Genomic DNA, 19,454 nt, shown 5'->3' on the forward strand with positions numbered 1-19,454 from the left:
CATTTCAGCACCGCTGTGTGAAACCCTGGACAACATCACACAACCGATGAGGCTGGCGATACTGGACCACTGCAGAGCCCACGCGTCTGGGGTGCTCTCCCCGCAGCGCGGATGACGGTCCAGGGCGCATGTGCGGGGACTGATCCCGTCCGCAGTTCCAGAACGCCGCCGCGTGGCACCGGACCGCGGCGTTCCACCGGCGCGTGCCGCCCGTGGCCCGGCGGGGTGACGTCAGGGGGCGGGGCGGCGCGCTGACGCGGAAGTGACGGCGGCGCGGCGTCAGCTGTGTGTGTTGATGTTTTGCGGAGCTGGAGGACGGAAGGAGGGCCGGCTTGTTTTTGTTCTCCGAGCGAGCGGCTCAGCGCTGCAGGATCGTACCGATCGCACCCGCAACGGCTACACAAGCGCCGCAGGGCTTCGCACGACGCGCCGGGGACCACTGCCTACACCGCCCGCGCTCGGACAGGCGCCGCTGAGGGAGGGAGCGTCGCCCCCCGGTCTCCCCGTCACAACAAGACACGACCATGACGATTCTCCCCAAGAAAAAGCCGAGCTCGGCGGTCGGGGTGTCCGATCACTCCGACGAGACTGATCGGCGGAGCGGTTCCGACCCGCACAACCACCCGCACCCGCACCCGCACCAGCACCAACACCCGCACGGCGGCCGAGCTGGCGCCAGGCCCAGGGCCTCCCCGCCGCGCTGGTCCTACCAGGCCGCGCCGCCCTCCTCCAGGGAGGATCGGAGAGGCGAGGCGAGCTCCCGGCCGCAGCAGGCCTCTCCCCCGCCCGTGGGGTCGGGGTCGCCCGTGGGTCCGGGAGACGGTGGCTCTGGCGGCGGGGTGGCGTGCGGCGGTGGCGGCCGGGGAGAACTGTCAGGCGGCGTGGGCTGCGGCGGAGGGGTCGGGGTCGGCGGGGGGGTGGGCAGTTGTTGTTCCGGGCCCGGCCTCAGTAAGAGGCGGAGACAGGCGGCCTGCGCTGGCGGGGTCGCCGGCGGAGGGGTGGTCGGAGTGACCGGGGGAGGCGGCGGGGGACCCAGCCCGGACCCGGAGGAGGGAGCCGGCTACAACAGCGAGGATGAGTACGAGAACGCGTCCCGGCTGCAGTCCATGGACCCGGCCACCGTGGAGCAGGTACGAGTAGGCGCCAGTGCGGGGGGCCGGTTAGCTGGTCGGGGTCTCGGGGATCAGTGGCAGTCTCCCTGCCGGGCGCACGGGTGTCGGCGGGACAGGGGCTGCTTTACCCCGGAGCTCAAACACGCTTTATCTCAAGGGCGCTGAGAAGAGCTGCGTGCAAACGAATGACAGCAGCGGAGTGCAGCGCCGGGACAGTGCTAGTGCAGCTGCAGCTGCCATGTAGGACTTAATCCCGACGTGCACGGCGTCATAAACAGCCATTTGTGCGAATCGGGTCACGGTGCCGACTGTCCTCAGTTTTAGCACCAGTAAATCTGCAGAACTAAACTATTGACTTCCCGTTTCCAGGACTCGTGTACAGATGTCGCGATAGTGGATATCAGTGTAAACAAGCAGCGCCACCGGAGCAGTTTACGGCCCAGCGCGCCGTGTTGCAGTTTCCAGGCAGTGTAAAATGTACCAGAGACTCAGCTGCTGCGGGTTTGCCAGCCCTGTGTCTGTCCAGCTGGCCAGGACATCTCTTCTGTGGGGGGGGATTTGTGAATCTGTCCTGCCTGACATGTCAACTGATGGGGGGGCTTTTTTCTTAGGCAGACGCTTCCTAAAGAGCACTGTACTGTAAAAGCTTGCATGCAGTCAGAGCGCAGAGTAGCTTAACCATAACCCCCCTCTCCCTGCCTCTGTCTGCAGCCCCTCTCCTGCCCCCGCACCCCCCTGCGACAGTTCGCCCGCAGTGGCGTGGAAATGAGAGCCCCCCCAGGGAGCGTACCTGGCGCCACAGAGACCAACCTGGCCCGGTGGGGGGGGATTGGAGAACCTCTTGCACCTCTCAGGCTGCGGACGGGTTGAGAAGGGGGGTTGTGGGGTCGGTCATTAAGAGGGAGATGAATTCCTCCCCACAGTCCCCCCCCCCCCTCTCTCTCTGCCGGTTAGACCTCCCGAAACTGGGCACTCCGTCCCTCTGTTTCTCACTGTCACTGTGCCTCTGTCCCTCTGTCTCTCTCTGTCTCTCTGCCGCTGTCACTCTGCCTCTTTCTCTCTCTGTCACTCAATGCAGTTTGAATTCAGTGTGCTTTATTGGCATGAGAACAGTGTACTGCTGTACCAAAGCATTACAGAAATGATACAAGAACCAATTTTTCAATCGTAAACAATATCTGATACAGAAAAAATATATATACATACACGCACCCAACCCTCCCACAACCAGAATATAAACAGGACAGGTCCCCTCCAGCAGGCATACTGTCTACACACTGCACACTCTCTCTGTCACTCTGTTGTGTGAGCGGAGCTGGTGAGGAATCGTTTGCCGTTCCGGCCCCTGTGATGGACACAGACGCTGGCCTCTGTCTCGCTTTGACGTCCGCTGTAGCCGTCCCTTGATGTGGGAGCTGAACTCGGTCTGCGCGGCTCCCAGGTCGAGCGGCGCTCCTCAGAGAAGACGGACCGGACCCGTCAGCCGTGGCCGTGTGGTGCTGCGGCTGTTTTTGTGGTCAATCGCATGGTTTCATTCGCACAGGCGGGCAGCCACACCGTCCAGGGCTGACTTTATTACGGCAGGGGTTTGTTTTGGTTGGTGTGTTTGGATAAGGCAGGATTGTGGTCCAGGACCTCATTGCTGTGTGCCCGTCTTGTGTTGTGATGACACCGGCTACACGCCACACGGGTTTCCAGGGCTGCCCGTATTTATGTGCAACGGTTTGCATCGCAGCTGTGTGGGGCGACCTTTTCAAAATGCAGGAGGAGTTTTCCGTCTGATCTTCGCTTTTGCTTACATGGCGTTAGGGAATGTCCTGTCCAGCCTGTGAAAGACCGCACTGACTCTGTATGGTTGACTGCGGCCTGAAACAAATCACCACTCCGCCCCTGTCCCGGACTGCCGATGCCGGACTCGGCCGCTGTCCACGCACCCCCCCGTGCTCCTGTCTCGCTGCCCCACAGTGTTGCCTGTGTGAATGAAGGTGGATGTTGTGGCTGCTGGTGTAGACAGTCCCTTGGCCTGTCAGGTGCTCAGACGATCCAGCTGTGTGTGACTCGTGTTGGAGACCCCCAGCCCTGGCAGCCGGGGGGCCTGCAGTCGTAGCTCCGATAGTCAGCCCTGCTGCCGGGGGGCTCTGAGCGGTCAGGCAGGCCTGACCCAGAGCTGTTGTGCCACCAGCCCCGAAATACACGTGCAGCGGTGCATCCACATGTGCTCAGGAGATGTGGGCTCCTCTGCCTCGCTCTCTCTTTCTCCCTCTCTCTCCCCCCCCATCCCGTCTCATTCTCTCTCTCCCTATCCCTCTCTCCTCTTCTCCCTCTCTCATTCCAAATTCAGATTCCAAATTTGCTTTATTGGCATGATATTAGTAGTTTGGTCAAAGCTGATACATATGCATTAACAATAATAGTAAACAATGAAAATAAAATTTGCTAATTATGGTAATAAAGTGCTAATGGAATTGAAAAAAGACAGTAGAAGGAGAAATAATAAATATATATATATCTTTAAAAAATCTCGTTTTCCCTCTCTCCCTATCTCCCTCTCTCATTCTCTCTCTCCCTATCTCTCTCTTCCTCCCTTTCTCCCTCCTCTCGCTCTCCCGTCTCTGTCCACATCTGTCTGTGTTCCCACATCCCTGTTTGCCAGTCTATATCTATCCAGCTGAGCACCCAGACCTCCTCCTATATCTCAGTTAAAAGGACAGGGGGGGGATGCATCCAACACAGGGTTTGCTGTAATAGGGATGGGGGAGCCTGAGTGCAGGGATGTCGCTCTGTCTCGTGACCCCCTCAGGTGGGGCTGCGTTTGAGAGTCGCCAGCCCAGCAGATTGTCGCTCTCTAGGTTGTTAATGGCTGGCGCCGTGGAGCTCGTAAATCTCGACTAATCAAGCCAATTACTGGGTCAATGAAGTAAGGGGGGGCTCGGGTCACTCACTCGAGGACAGGGTCCCAGGAGGGGAACGCGGAATCGTAAATATAGCAGAGTTTATTTGAGGTCATGCCTTGGAGGTGTCGGTGGCCAGGGCTGACCAGCAGGGGGTGGCGTTGTGTGAGAAACCAGTGCAGTCCCTCCAGTGTACAGTCTGCGTGTGGCCATGAACGCATGCTCGCTGCGCTGCTCCTGTCGCTCAGTTGTCGCTGCAGTGGTTCGAGCCGGGGCTTTCCAAAGTGCGACGCTTGACAGCCAATCGGGTCGAGCGGCGCCGCACTCGCACAGGCCATACACACTGTTCCTGCTCCTCGAAGACGAGGCGCTCGAGTGCATTGGTCCTGTTCGTTTATTAACTGCAGCGTGGTTCTCAACAGCAGCTCGTGGGTTTATATATAATTTTATTTTATTTTATTATTTGTTCTTGCCTCTTTTTCAAGCGCTCTTCTCTTTCTCGCAGCAGGAACACTGGTTCGAGAAAGCGCTGGGGGAGAAGAAAGGATTTGTCATTAAGAAAATGAAAGAAGATGGGGCGTGCCTCTTCAGAGCGGTCGGTAGGTGTCCGTGCTCGTCCGTCCGTCCGTCCGAGGGGGTCGGGGGACAGGGGGGAGGAGCCGGGGTGTCATTGCTGGAGCTTTGGATGCACCGTACTCAAGTACTGAGTCTCACACACACGCTCCTTGTTCTTTTGTGTTCTCGTTATACCCCACCAGCAGTTTAAATGAACACAAACAAAGCCGCTCTATCTGTCTTCACATCCGCCCCTGGCTCTGCTACAGACGGGGGGCTTAAATCTGCCTCCAGCTTGAGGCGAATACGGTGTGTCTGAGAGGACGCCCCACGCCTCTGTGGCTTCATTGTATCTGCATGAATCCGATTATACTCTTGGAAATGCATTATAATAATTTCTTATTGTTATTTTTTTTTTGCAACTGCTGACACACCGTTATTTCAAACGTTTGTTTTTGACGATCTCTTGCCTGCTTCCTCCTGTGCACTGGTTCTGTCAGGCCTCTGCAGGGTTTTTGGTGTGTTTGTCTCTGTGTCTCTGTCGGTCTGTCTGTGTGTGTGTGTGTGTGTGTGTGTGTGTGTGTCTCCCTTTCCAGGGTGGGAAGTGTCTAGACCAGGGGTGTCAGACTCCAGTCCTGGGGGGCTGCAGTGTCTGTTGGGTTTTGTTCCAGCCCAGCTCTTAGCTCTTTAATTGGTCTAACTAAACAATTAAATTGATGATTTGAACCCTTCTCTCCAGACTGTGAAATGTTCTGTGGGTTCAGTGTTTTGAGTCAGACGCATTGTATTGGCTTTAAAAATACAGTGAGGGGAAAAAAGTATTTGATCCCCTGCTGATTTTGTACGTTTGCCCACTGACAAAGAAATGATCAGTCTATAATTTTAATGGTAGGTGTATTTTAACAGTGAGAGACAGAATAACAACAAAAAAATCCAGAAAAATGCATTTCAAAAAAGTTGTAAATTAATTTGCATGTTAATGAGGGAAATAAGTACTTGACCCCTTCGACTTAGTACTTGGTGGCAAAACCCTTGTTGGCAATCACAGAGGTCAGACGTTTCTTGTAGTTGGCCACCAGGTTTCCACACATCTCAGGAGGGATTTTGTCCCACTCCTCTTTGCAGATCCTCTCCAAGTCATTAAGGTTTCGAGGTTGACGTTTGGCAACTCGAACCTTCAGCTCCTCCACAGATTTTCTATGGGATTAAGGTCTGGAGGCTGGCTAGGCCACTCCAGGACCTTAATGTGCTTCTTCTTGAGCCACTCCTTTGTTGCCTTGGCTGTGTGTTTTGGGTCATTGTCATACTGGAATACCCATCCACGACCCATTTTCAATGCCCTGGCTGAGGGAAGGAGGTTCTCACCCAAGATTTTATGGACGGGGCCATGTACCATCGTCCCTTTGATGCGGTGCAGTTGTCCTGTTCCCTTAGCAGAAAAACACCCCCAAAGCATAATGTTTCCACCTCCATGTTTGACGGTGGGGATGGTGTTCTTGGGGTCATTCCTCCTCCTCCAAACACGGCGAGTTGAGTTGATGCCAAAGAGCTCGATTTTGGTCTCATCTGACCACAACACTTTCACCCAGTTCTCCTCTGAATCATTCAGATGTTCATTGGCAAACTTCAGACGGGCCTGTACATGTGCTTTCTTGAGCAGGGGGACCTTGCGGGCGCTGCAGGATTTCAGTCCTTCACGGCGTAGTGTGTTATCAATTGTTTTCTTGGTGACTATGGTCCCAGCTGCCTTGAGATCATTAATGAGATCCTCCCGTGTAGTTCTGGGCTGATTCCTCACCGTTCTCATGATCATTGAAACTCCACGAGGTGAGATCTTGCATGGAGCCCCAGACCGAGGGAGACTGACAGTTATTTTGTGTTTCTTCCATTTGCGAATAATCACACCAACTGTTGTCACCTTCTCACTAAGCTGCTTGGCGATGGTCTTGTAGCCCATTCCAGCCTTGTGTAGGTCTACAATCTTGTCCCTGACATCCTTGGACAGCTCTTTGGTCTTGGCCATGGTGGAGAGTTTGGAATCTGATTGATTGATTGCTTCTGTGGACAGGTGTCTTTTATACAGGTAACGAGCTGAGATTAGGAGAGTCCCTTTAAGAGAGTGCTCCTAATCTCAGCTCGTTACCTGTATAAAAGACACCTGGGAGCCAGAAATCTTGCAGATTGATAGGGGATCAAATACTTATTTGCCCCATTAACATGCAAATCAATTTATAACTTTTTTGAAATGCATTTTTCTGGATTTTGTTGTTGTTATTCTGTCTCTCACTGTTAAAATACACCTACCATTAAAATTATAGACTGATCATTTCTTTGTCAGTTGGAAAATGTACAAAATCAGCAGGGGATCAAATACTTTTTTCCCCTCACTGTAAGTGTAAGCCTACCTGAGTAAATAATGACACTAATTAAGTAATTGGGAGCTCCTGTTGGAACAAAAACCAGCAGACACTGCGGCCCTCGAAGACCGGAGTCTGACAGCCCTGGTCTAGCCTCACCGAAGCCTCCGGTCTGATCCAGCCCTTGGCCCCTTGTGCAGTGAGGTAACCGGCCCGGTTGTGTGTTTCACGCGGTCCCCACAGGGCGACAGTAGAGGGCGCTATTGGCTCAGAGGTGCTGCTCTGTGGGCTTTAGAGTCCCGGCCTGTGTGCGCTCGTGGCAGGAGGAGGTTTCTCGCTGAGCTCGGACGCAGGGCTTTAATCCTCACCTGGGGAGCGCTAATAATACTCTTTGGAGTCCTCGGCTCTTGGAGAGACCCCAGCAGTGTGCATCTCTCTGCATTGTGCAGCTCTAACAACACAGATTGCACCGTGTAACACTTTTTTTTGTTCCTGGGTAGTAAGTGTTATTTCCTAATTGCTTATGCCTCAAAAGTATAGAAAATGGCTATCATTCCCCACAAACTTTGCTTTTGTTGACCAAGACAGTGATATTTTGAAATTGAACTATTTCCAATGAGAAAACAGGTGAATTTGTGTCTTTTCATTCACATAGTTCACATATACTGTATTGACAGTATAATCGTAAATCTTGAAAAACAACTCACTTCTAAATCTTTTGCAGTCATTTTTGTATTACTTGTAAATACATGTCAATTTGGATTCATGTGTTGTTTCTTTCTGACTTTATATGAACGAAAAGACACAAATTCGCCTGAAATAGTTACATTTACAAATATCACTGTCCTGGTCAACAAAAGCAAAGTTAGAGGGGAATAATTGCCATTTTCTATACTTTTGAGGCATAAGCAATTAGGAAATAACACTCACTACCCAGGAACAAAAATTGTTACATAGTGTTGCCAGTCAGTGTACCTGCGATCATCGCTGATTGAGGGAAGTGTCGGCCATGTTCTTTTTTTTTTTTTTTTTTTTTTTTTTTTGTGTGTGCGTGTGATGTCTTATGATTCCCTGAATGCACTGTGTGATTGATTCCGTATGTGACTGTTTTGAGTAGGTGTGTGTCTTATAATCCTACTAAGACAAAGGCTCGTTCGGTGTTTATGCCCCGGCCCCTGGTTGTTGTCCCCCTGTGAAGGCTGCTCACCGCACTACTCTGCCCCCCCTTTGGCCCGTGCACTGTGGGGCCACAGTATTGGAACGGGTGCCCTGCCCTGCCCTGCCCTGCCGGGTGCTGAAGGGGGCGTGGCTACCTGAAATGGCCTCTTTATCTGCACTGTTTGTAGTGTGTGACTGGAACGGGCCTGTTGTTTTACTCCGTGGCGCTATACTATCTTGGGCAAAACAGCGAGAACCCAAGTGTGGCGTTTCTGCACAGCCTCCCTCTGCTCTTTCCTTGAATGGGGGCGCCGTGTGCGTCTTTGCTCTGCGGAGAAAGGTCCCTCGAGTCGTTCCAGTAAGCGCGTCCACCCCGGACACTAGCGTGCTATATTTACTCTGCAGCAGATGGGGGCTATAATTGGAGGAGGCCGTCTCCAAGAGTGAGAGCGAGCTTGTGTGAGAGTGAGACGGAGACCACAGCAGGTTCCAGTAACTCCTCTTATCTGCTGTTGACGATCAGTGCCGCGGCTTCCTCTGACTTCTAAGAACTCGGCTGCCTTGTGGCGTCGCCGCTGCCCAGCGCTTCATTAGGTGTTACTCTTAATTAGTCGGCTTCCTGGGGAGGAAGACGTGACCCCCTTTTTATTTTTTCCTCTGAAATTGCTTTTCTGCTGCCGTGAACAGGCCCTGTGGTAAATTGCTGTTTTACAATATTAAGGTTATATACAGAGTTTGTTTTTATTCACTCACTCACTCTAATTAATTAATTAATTAATTAATTGACTGCCCTGCAATTCTGAGATTCGGTGGGTGTTAGTGACGCTTTGGTGGGAAACGCACACAGCACTTCCTGGTGAAAAAGGAGGGTCCGTGTGTCACTTGCTGCCCCTATCCGCCAGCCCTTTGGCACTCTGGGTATAAATGCCCTTCCGAAGCTCCACTAAGCCACTTTACACGTCTAATGCCCCCCCCACCCCCGGGACAGGTGTAATGAGTCGACGCTGAGGACCAGGCCCCAGACTCCACATGGAGGTCGCTTTGTCTTGGTTTAGTGCTCAGACCCATCACAGGGGTTGGTGTTGCTCTGTGCGCTTTATCTTTCTATCGATCTCTGTTTTAAATCGATTGGATGAAAATAAAATGGCCTCTGGTGAACAGCAGCCTGGCAGAAATACGGTGCATTGAAAAGGATGGAAGCCAGAGCCCAGGAGAGGGAGGGTGTGTAGGTTTGGCAGATGTGTGCCAGCAGAGGGAGTTGTGGCCGGTGTGTGATCAGAGTGCCAGTGGGGCGTAGAGGGGCTGGGCTGCTGGCGCTGCGGTTTGCAGGTGCACGCTTGCTTGCTCTCCGGTGATATTAAAACATTTTCAATGCAAATAAGAGCAAGAAACCGAGGGAGAGAGAGAGACGGTGGTGGGGTGGGGGAGCACAAGAGACAAGCTAGGCCTGAGAGAGAGAGAAAGAGAGAGAGAGAGAGAGAGAGAGAGAGAGAGATTCTCCAAGGCCAGCACACTTGGTATGAAAGGCTCGCTGTTTCTCCACAGACGTGGAACAAACAATGCGGTGACGGGCTGTAATGACCACAGTAATGATGCCCTGCAGCAGCAGTAGGTGTTTGCAGTAATGAAAGTGATTAAGCAGGGGGGAGGGACGTCCCTTGGCATCTCGCTGCTAGAAAAACAGCTCTGAACGCCCTGCTTGAAGAGGAAGTCACCATCGCAACAACAACAACAGCGCTCGCAGCGATCACAATGAAGGCTGTGCTTCGCGGGGTTCTCTTGTCATCTGCACAGCCTGCTCACACGTGTGTGCCGTGTTTGTCCCTCCCCTCTCCACATCCCTGGCAGCTGCCATTCCCTTGTAATGGACCAGGAAGTGCCGCGGCGGCGGAGGGGGTTTTGGAGGTGGTTTATTTCCTCCTGTGTGAGGAGTTTATGGGCTGGGTGTCGTGAGGATCAAGGCACCTGGCGCTGGTCTGGCCCGATCCCCCCCGGCTCTGAAGCTACCTCTGGGTTTCAGTGTGAAATGACAACAAAGTCCAGTCGAGAGAGGCTGGCTGGCTCTCTGGCCCGACCTCAGGAAGTGCCCCAGTGCGGCGGTTTTTCTGTTTGCAGGAAACACAAAGCAGGCTGTTTATTTCAGGAGGAAATGTGGGTTGCTTGGGGTCTTTCCCCGGGCCTCTTTCGTTTTCATGGAATCCGGGCCTGGGGAACTCACAGCTGCGAGTTTATGCAAAAAAACGCTTTGCAAACCGGCTAGGAAACAAAAACAAGAAACAGCGCTTGTGGATTCCAGTGTGAACCCCCCCCGGCCACAGCTGCCAGGCGATTGGCTCTGAGGGGAGTTTTCTCGTTACACAACAAGCTGAACGCGTGGCATTTGTGTTTCTTGGTACGTTTCCAAGCAGGGCTTCCCACGAGGAGCGTGTTCAGTTGATTTACCTGCCACTGTGTCCGGGCCCGTGTCGTAACTGGAAACGAAGCTTGAGAAATTACTTGGCTAGTCAAGTTAAATAAAAAGGATCTGTTTGCGTTTCAAAACGAAATATGCAAATTAATAAAACCAACTCCCTGGAGGTCTTTTATCTTTTCTGCCTACTCCAAATCGCAACATGTCCGACGCGATTCTTTGATGTGTCAGCGCTTGTAAACCGCCCCCCCCCCCCACCATCCATTAGAGTGCTGTGTTCCCCGGCAGCAGCTGACGCTTCCCACCCCGTCCCGGCGGGCGGGCGGGCGGGCGGCTCGTTTGTTGTCGGAGCCCCTTGCGGTTTTATGACACTGCGCTCGGTGGGAGCGGTGCCAGGCTGTGTGACCGCGCGCCGGTGAGGGAGCTGGCGCACTTTCACGGGCCCCAAAACGAATTTCTTAAACCTGCAGCCGTACAGATACAGTGGCGGTGTGCTAGATCTCTCTGTGCCCTGGGATGTGATAATGAGGCCGGGCTCGGAAAAGCTCTTAAAAAGCCAGTTTAGGTTTTACAAGAGCCATATTGTTCTCATTTTTGAATATCTATAGGGAGAGAGAGTAAGAGATCCTTTTTTGTGTGATTTCCTTCCACCTCCAGGGGCTGTTAATCCTGACGCACAGCCGTGCAGAGGGGCTTAGCATGGCGTTTGTATGAGCAGACAGTTTCTCTCAAACCAAACTGCTTTCTACCTGGCTACCTGGTCACACAAATGCCACTCAAATAAGCGCACCTGGGTGTATGGAGAGGCAACAGGTGTGAGTCTCTGTGTCTCTGGCATCGAGCAGGGCCTCTCGGGGACTCTGATCTTTCACTGTCCGCATACGGGTTTATGCGTACGCATACACGTACATCCTGCACCTGCGTTTCCTCTCCCAGCTGTGCAGTTGGATGGGAGCCGCTGTCCACCCACGGCCTCCCAAGGTGCTTTTTTTATTATTTAATAAACACGGAGGCGTGGCTTATCGATTGCGTGAAAGGTGAGATCCTCCGCAGCTCGGGTTCCCAGGGGATTAACCTTTTTGGAAAACACTTTTTTTTGTTATGGGGATTTTTACATAAACGAAAGAGAGAATTGCCCGGCAGCTACCGGAGAGGATGCGGCCGCTGTGTTTCTGTTGTAGGCGATCACTCCTTTCCCACAGCGATGCCTGGGTATGCAAACCAGCTCCACGAGAGCCGGGAGGCCCATGAGCCGGTCGTGAGAAACGCAGTGAATTGGGGTTCCCAGGGTTCCTTCGGTGTCCCTCTGGAGCCACCGTAGGCCGGCTCTGTGCAGTAGCATGGCGAGACACGACACACGGGCCTGTACGAGGGTTTCAGTTGATTAAAGTGGACGGATGAAATGGCCCCGATCCGAGAGGCTGCCCTGTATGGTTCGCCAGCCGGAGGGGTGGGGTTTGTGTGCCGAGCTGGGACAGGAAATGTTTACTCGTTGCGTCTCCACCGAGTTGCAATCTACTCTCACATCTCCACTCTCGACACAGTGGGCGTGTCTGAGGATCTGTGGCTGGCCTCACTAGCCCCGCCCCCTCGAGTCAGAATACAATTCCAAATGTATTCATTAACAGCGAAGTGACGGGAGTGCACACCTCACTGCTGAGCACTGAGGGGGCTCATCTAGGCCTAGCAGCGTGCACGGAGGCTGTGTTAGATCAGTGGTGGGGGCAACGCGCCGGGCTGGGCCAGGCCTTGGTACCGTCTCCAGGGCTGCTCAGAGTGCCGCTCGGCCTGCAGGGACACCGAGCCCTGCGGGGTTTGGGGCCCGGCCCTGTATTTTGTCTCGAAGCTGTCCGCTGGACCCGGGTTTCTGTCTGGAGTTTGAGAAGCAGAACCCCACAGACTCTCTGGGTCGGGACCACGCCGAGCATTTCCTTCTGCTCCGTCTCCCTCTGTGTGCTTGCATGTGCATGTGCGTGTGATGCTGCTTTGCCCCTTGAGCCATGCTGGAACCCCTGCACACACAGCACACCCCCCCACACTGCGCTGTGCCATCTGTGCATTTATCAGCACCAGTCCCCCCTGGCTTGGCCTCGCCTTTCTTCTCCTGCCAACCCACTACCTGCTGATCCGGCCCATAAATCCCAGCAGCGCCGGCCTGCTGGGCGAGAGACTCGGCACTCGCTGCTCTGTCTCCAGCGCATCTCTCTGCACCGCGTCTCCTCAGGGCAGGGCCACACGGAGCCCGCAGGACGCCTTCCAGTGTCCAGTTCAGGGTGTTTGTTTTGGATCTCTGTGTCTGAGGATGGGGGGGGATGTGAGAGCAAAATCTGTGTTGCCAGGGAGCCTTGTCCCTTCAAAATGTTATTGTGTGGAAAAGGCTGTCCCTCACTCCGGCAGGGACACCGTGTTACCGTCTTGTGTGTTTTTATTTTGTTTTGTTTGGCATGGAGAGTGAAACACGAGTGTGACAACTCGTTTGTCATATGTAATATAAACCTCCACTAGCCTGCAGCAGAGCAAGGCAGATCAGGACAAGACTGGGGCTGTGGCTTCCTCTCGGGGGTTGTCTGAGGACATGCCATCAGATACAAGCGCCAATGCTAACATTTGAGCGCATCTCCGGTGGTCGGCGATTTCCAGCTTCTGCCACACGCTGCATTTGGGGCATTGAGGGATTTATTCTGCCGTCTGCCTGTTTAATATAATCGCACGTGACGGAGAGGGAGACCGGCGAGATCCGTCTTACTCTCGTTGGCCGACAGAGTAGTTGACAGTTCAGCTGAAACCAGACCCTCTCAGGAGGCTGCTCTGTAGTGCTGCGTGGTCTGTACCACACACACACACACGCCCAGTACACAAAAAACAGAACAAGTGAGAAACAAAATAAGACAGGATAAAAAAAGAAAAACAGGATAAAAAGGGCAGGTGAGGTTAGGAACCCAAATTGGCATATTTTAAAACCACACCCAAAACAGCAAATAAACCGTATATATTAAAATCATAATATTGACAAAACGGACAAAAGGGTGTCTGTGTGTGTCACGTGTAAAGTGTAATACGTACTACATGGCCGAGTCTATTTCTGACGGATGAGGATGTTTTTGTGCATCTAGCAGGACCAGGCTACTGTGCGGGGTTCCTCAGGGCTCAATCCTTGGACCCTTGTTATTTCTAACCTAAATTAATGACCTGGTAAATTTTGCCATTTCACTCGATACAAACTGTCATCAGGGCTCTACAAAATCAAAACCATGAGGAAACCTATATAACTCTTATCTACAGATTTCTACAACCATCACTTTGTATTGTGCTTTTGTAAGTCACCCTGGATAAGGGCGTCTGCTAAGAAATATTATTAATAATAATAATAATAATAATAATAATAATAATAATATTATAATAATAATAATCAACAATCAGACTCCACCCAGACACTGACTGGATCCAGATCCAGATAAAGCAGTGCATCAGAGAGAGACAATCTCTCGAGCTCTTCACAGCAACTCTTTGGACTGCGAAGAAAAAGGAATAGTTAAACGGAGCTAATTTGAACAACTGACAGTTTTGCGATGACATAGTGTTATTCGCAAGAACACCTGAAGCTTCAAATTCAAGAGCTCTCAGATGCAGGAAAACTGGACTTAAAATGAACCTGAGCGAAACAAAAGTCATGTTTCACAGCTTTGCTACATCTAAGGAAATGTAAATGGATCAACAGGGATACTCGAAGAAGACAAGAGAAAAGTGTTTGATCAATGCATGTGACCAGCGCTCATTTAAGGATGTGAAACCTGGTCACTCAATGCAAAAGTGTGACGCAAGCTGCGGGCGCCACAGGGGAGCAGGCAGAGAGGTCTGCTTGGAAGTACGAGAAGAGATGGAAACATACATTTAATGGATCTGAGAAAAATGCGATATCATTGAGAGAGTGAAGATGTTCAAACGGCAATGGGCCGGACACAGTGAGAGAAGAACATATCAAAGATGGACCAAGGAAGCTATTGGACCTAGAAGACGACCTCGTGGAAGATGGGAAGATGAAATAACTAACTTTGCAGGTGTGACGTGGGAACCGGAGCAGTAGATCAAAGCCAGTGGAAACATCTTGGGGAGGGCTTCATCCAGCAGTGGATGGATATGGGCTGATGGGGATGATATGGTGGCCTGCAGGATAAGGGAGTTCTTGGTGCTGTGCGTGTTGATGGGGGGAGAGCGTTTCCTGTGACTTCGAGTCGGGCCTCTGTGGCAGTCTGATGTCTCATCTCTGCCAGTGACAGGAAGTGCAGGTTTTCACCATCTCCACACGGCAGTGTCGCGGGTGTGGGGCGATTGCTCTTTGAGTCCAGTGATGGGGGGGGAACTGCGCGGGTGCAATGGCCTGCGATGGGCAGCAAGCAGGAGAGGCCAGCGGTCACTCCACTCTGACCCTGGGTCTGCCTTTCAAAACACAAAGGAGAGAAGAGCAGTGGATCTGGTGACGTCACCACTTCCTCCTGGGACGCGAGAGGGATTTCCCCAATGCTCCCCCACCCCCCCGAGTGCGTGTTCAGTGTGTCATGGAAATCAAACTGAACGCCTGAAGGGCAGGTCCTTCTACGGCCGCCGCTTCTGTTTTTTTACATCCTGGGAACAAGTGAGTCACAGGTTGCTTTTCCTATGTAAAGTGATGCCTGCATTTGCTTATGATTCACCTGCCGGGCCGGTGTGCGTGGGACGGACCACCCGAGCCAGGGACGATCGCACGGCACGGCACAGCACGGCCCCGTTGGCCAAACAAGCATGTGTATCGCCAGTGCCAGTGCACACTGGCTGCAGCTTGTTGGTGCTGTTCAGCCGGGTCGATACGGAGTCAAGCAGATGTATAGAGTCCACTCTGGGTGTTCGTTTGGTGTTTGTTTTGTGGCACTGTGTGGCGTCTGAGTCACTCAGTGCTCTTCCTCCTCGCTCTGTGTTTGACCCGTTAAAATACTTCTGCAATACTTTGAGAGCTAAAGGACTGTGTGTGTGTTAGTGTGTGTGTGTGTGTGTGTGTGTGTGTGTGTGTGTGTCTGTGCAGTGTGTCTGCAGTGTGTCTGTGTGTTTCTGTGCAGTTTGTGCGTCTGTGTTTGTTTGCAGTCTGTCTGTGTCTGTGTCTGTGTGTATTCAGCCTAGTGACCCCATTCGATTGTATTTCTGTATTCGAACCCAGAGAGAGAGGTCACACATCTGTGACACAGCATCAGGAGTTATTTGGAAGCCGAAGCGGATTTCACAAAAACTTTCTCAATCGTGGGCCGCCATTGATTCCCTTGCAGATCCCCACCCCACCCTGTGTCTCTGTACGGATGTTGCACATGCCTAAGGGAAAGTGTGCCGGGTGGGGGGGCCACGGGGCTCTCTGCGTGTGTCTGGGCCGAAGGGGACCGGGCCAGGTCACCCACAGCCGCTGTCCAACACAGTCTGACCACACGGACGGCCCCTCAGCAGCCCATGTTAACCGTGCCTCAGCTGCCCCCCCCCCTGTAAAACACACAGCGTGAATCCCCCTCTTTTCTAAAGGAGCGCCAGCAGAGCGGAGCCCTGGGTTGTGTCCAGCATTGCAGCTCGGGGCAGGTCAGTGCGTGTCGACACTGCAGCCCAGGGTGTCAGGACGGGCCGATCGAATCGATTTCCACTGAAATGAGATCAGGGCGTTCATGTCTCGCCCAGTGAGTCTGATTTCTAAGAAATGTGTGAATGTGTCTGCAGCGACAGCTACAGATCGCCAGCTGACCCTGTCCCCGGTGCGTCTAGTTAGCTGGACGGTGGAGGGGAGAAAGCGTCCTTTCCCCTGGCCGTTGAGCTCCTCTCTGACGTGCTTGTGTTGCTGTGCAGGGGCAGAGAGGGACTGGGACGATCTGTTTCTCTAGGGACCCGCCGGGACCTTTCAGAGCCATGTCGGAGGTTCGATGCACTATAAACCTCTCGGTAAAGGAATTGCTACGAGTAACACCTGGCTCATGCACATCACGGAAAATAAAACTCCCCCGAGAGGCGAGTTGTACTGCCAAGAGGCCTCTGTGCGTCGCCGGGCAGTATGACTCCCGGGCTCTGGCGTTGGGAGCGATTCGGTGGACCTGGCAGCAACCCTGAGCGTGCCACTGTCCGGCACCGCCCCCCCGGCACACACAGGCCACCTCCGAGACCCAGATAAGCGCTATCAGCTCCTGCAGGCCAGGGCTGCGGCCCGGGGCAGGCGTCACAGCGCAGGAGCCGGCCCCACAACCCCATCCCTTTTTCTGAGAAAGCGCGTCGGGCTGAGCAGTGGCTCTGAGGCACTCGCTCCCTTCCCTGCATTTGGGTGAGGCTTTGTGGTGGATTCTTCTAAGAACTGGTGACTCCTCTTCCTTCTTCATTCTTGTTAACTCTATCGTTTTTTTTTCTGTTCTGTTTTTTTTCCACGGTATAGCTAGCATTTTTTTTCTCTTTTTTTTTTTTTTTTTTTTTTATGGCTCCGATGCACGTCACCCTCGGCCTATGTGTGCTCTGTTCTCTCTCTACCCCTCATACCCACCGCATGCGTGTGTGTGTGTGTCTGTAAGTGACAGTGCGTGTCAGTGTCAGTGTCAGTGTTAGAGTGAGTGTGTGAACACCTAGCCAAGGGAATCTGGGACACGGTGTGGTGTGTGCTGGCGACACCGGCCTCGGGTCACAACATCTCCCCTTCTGTGGCGTGCTCTAAGAGCTGGAAGAGCAGAGCTGGGACCCCTGTTATTTATCACCGAGACCGCTGGGGCCTCGAGGGGCAAACGAGTGTGAGAGCACCCCCCACAGTGGAGCCGTGGCTCTCCTGCCCCTCGGAAACCATGTCACTGCCGCACTGTGTTCCGCACAGACGGGCCAGACCAGGTCTGCCGGGCCAGAATCGGGCTGCCATCTGCCGTCCGGTGAGCGGCTGCCAGGCTGTCCGGACGCAGGACAATCCCGACCATGACACCCTGGCTCATTGAAGGCAAGGGATTAAAGGCGTCAATTCTGGCTCGGTTGGTGTTCTGCTGCCAGAGGGGAAAGACAGGGCGTAGGAAGTCTGATCCATGTTTTGTTTTGTGTTGTGTGTGCGTGTGCATGTGTGTGTGCTCATCTGTGACCTGCGGGTCATAGGTTGATGCTAACAACTACAGCATGACTGAAGATGCCGTCTGGCCTCGGGGTTCCCCCCCGCCCCCACCGATCGCTTCCCTTCATCTGAACTGCAGTTAACCACCTCTTTCCTGCTGATCCGATTTCTCGCCCGTCACTGTGCGCTGCTGCCCTGCTTCCTGTAACCTGCACGTTACAGCCTCCCACTAGAGCAGGAGTTCACACTGCAGTAGTGGTAGTTGTAATAATCATCTTAATTTTATATAGCGCCTTTAGTGTCAAGACATCCCAAAGCACTTCACAACAGAACAATTTAAGCTACTCCTCAGTATTCAAATGTTGACACCGCAGCACACTTTGTGTTCAAAGAGGATCCCCATGAAGGGTTAACGCTGCGGCCCGTCGTGGGAGAGATTTTACCGTCGGTGAGTCAGTGGTGCCGCTGTGTTCGAACGGGGAAATTCTCAGTGCTACCCTCAGTGCTCACACGGGCGCTGATGGGACAGGTGTGCAGCGAGATCTGCGGGGGGTGCAGCGTCATCAGACTGACAGAGAAAAACAGTGTGACTCGCCATCATGTTTTGACCTTTTCAGAGACGTTTCAGTTTCTATCAAAACAGGGCCTTGCCACGAGCCCCGCGCTCAGATCCCCGGTCTCTGTTCTGTCAAAACTCCCACCTGGTTCGTACTTTTTAGAAAATCTTTCATTTCTTTTTGTTTCCTCCTGACGACCCGAGGCATGTGTCTGAGAAACAAAGAAAAACGGCATTCATTTTTATTTATTTTTGATACTAAAACAATATTCATTAATGTATATTCATAACTTTCCACATAGAGCTATATATACACACCTTTGTCTGTGTGTGTATTTTTAATTTTCAAGAACGAAAACCCCTTCGCTTAACAAATATAGCCGGAAAAGCACCTACCAAACCCCCGATCAGAAACTTCCCTTCGCGGGCTGGACAAACTGGTACACCCCCAGATCCCGGCCCTGTTCTTGTGGCGCACAGTGCGTTCGTCTCCATGAAGCCTGTTGTCAAGCCTTCACACCCCTCCCAGCAACGCAAACACAAGCTCAGCGAGAGGACTTCCCGAGGACCGGGCTCTCTCGCAGTACAGCGCGGCGCGGGGGACAATAAAATAATAACACTATCTCTGCATCTTACTTCTGCTACTGTAGACATGAGCGTGTGTGTTTATCTACAACCTTAGGCAGTTTCATATGTATATTTGAATGCATACATGTGTGTCTAGATATAGGTATGAATATCAATATCTGCTTGTTTGCATCAGAGCCTGTGGTTCATATCTGGGTCAGGAATCACAGGGAGGAGGAGGAGGAGGCGGTGAATGTTGACAAACAGCAGCTCAGCTTCCTCTTTACTGAGAAAGAGCCGGAGGAACTTCCTCCTCATATCCACCCGGCTGCGCTGTCAGGGCAGAGGCACCGTAGAGGTGTCGGGCGCTGAATCAGCTGAGGGCATGGGGCGGTCCCCCGCTGACCCCCCGCGCCCGTCAATGTGATCGAGCCGCCGCAGCGCTGGCAGCCACACCGATCCCACTCGTCTGTCACTCCGGGGGGGATGTGCCGGGTCATTTCACTGACTCCAGCTACCGAGCAACGCCAGCATAGGGAACAAACAAACACGGAGGCGAGCCGAGGCCTGGACAGCGGGGGATGTTGATGGTCCGGTCTGAGACGGGACAGGTGGTTATACCCCACCGACGTGAAGCCCATGTCTGTGCGGCCCCACAGTGTGGCCTTGGGAGCCCTTGTCTGTGCACGCAAATGTAAGGCCCCGTAATACAAAGACAGTATCTCGTATTCAGACTGAGGCTGGACCCAGAGGCTGCCATCGAACGGCCCTTT

At 53.0% G+C, this 19,454-nt stretch overlaps 1 protein-coding gene across 3 annotated transcripts in view; it reads left to right on the plus strand.

Moving 5' to 3' along the window:
• Positions 1-256: 256 nt before the first annotated feature.
• The window catches only part of otud5a (OTU deubiquitinase 5a), a 28,775-nt gene continuing 9,577 nt past the window's right edge, over positions 257-19,454 (plus strand). Inside the window, exons 1-2 of one of the 3 annotated variants that reach the window (XM_066710054.1) lie at positions 257-1,130; positions 4,509-4,602. In XM_066710054.1, the coding sequence (XP_066566151.1) occupies positions 525-1,130; positions 4,509-4,602 (700 nt within the window). In that variant the 5' untranslated portion in view covers positions 257-524. The remainder of the gene's footprint in view (positions 1,131-4,508; positions 4,603-19,454) is intronic. The other 2 variants (XM_066710056.1, XM_066710055.1) reach the window with 2 other exon arrangements.

The sequence above is a fragment of the Amia ocellicauda genome, chromosome 7, assembly GCF_036373705.1.
Source record: "Amia ocellicauda isolate fAmiCal2 chromosome 7, fAmiCal2.hap1, whole genome shotgun sequence".
NCBI lineage: Eukaryota > Metazoa > Chordata > Actinopteri > Amiiformes > Amiidae > Amia > Amia ocellicauda.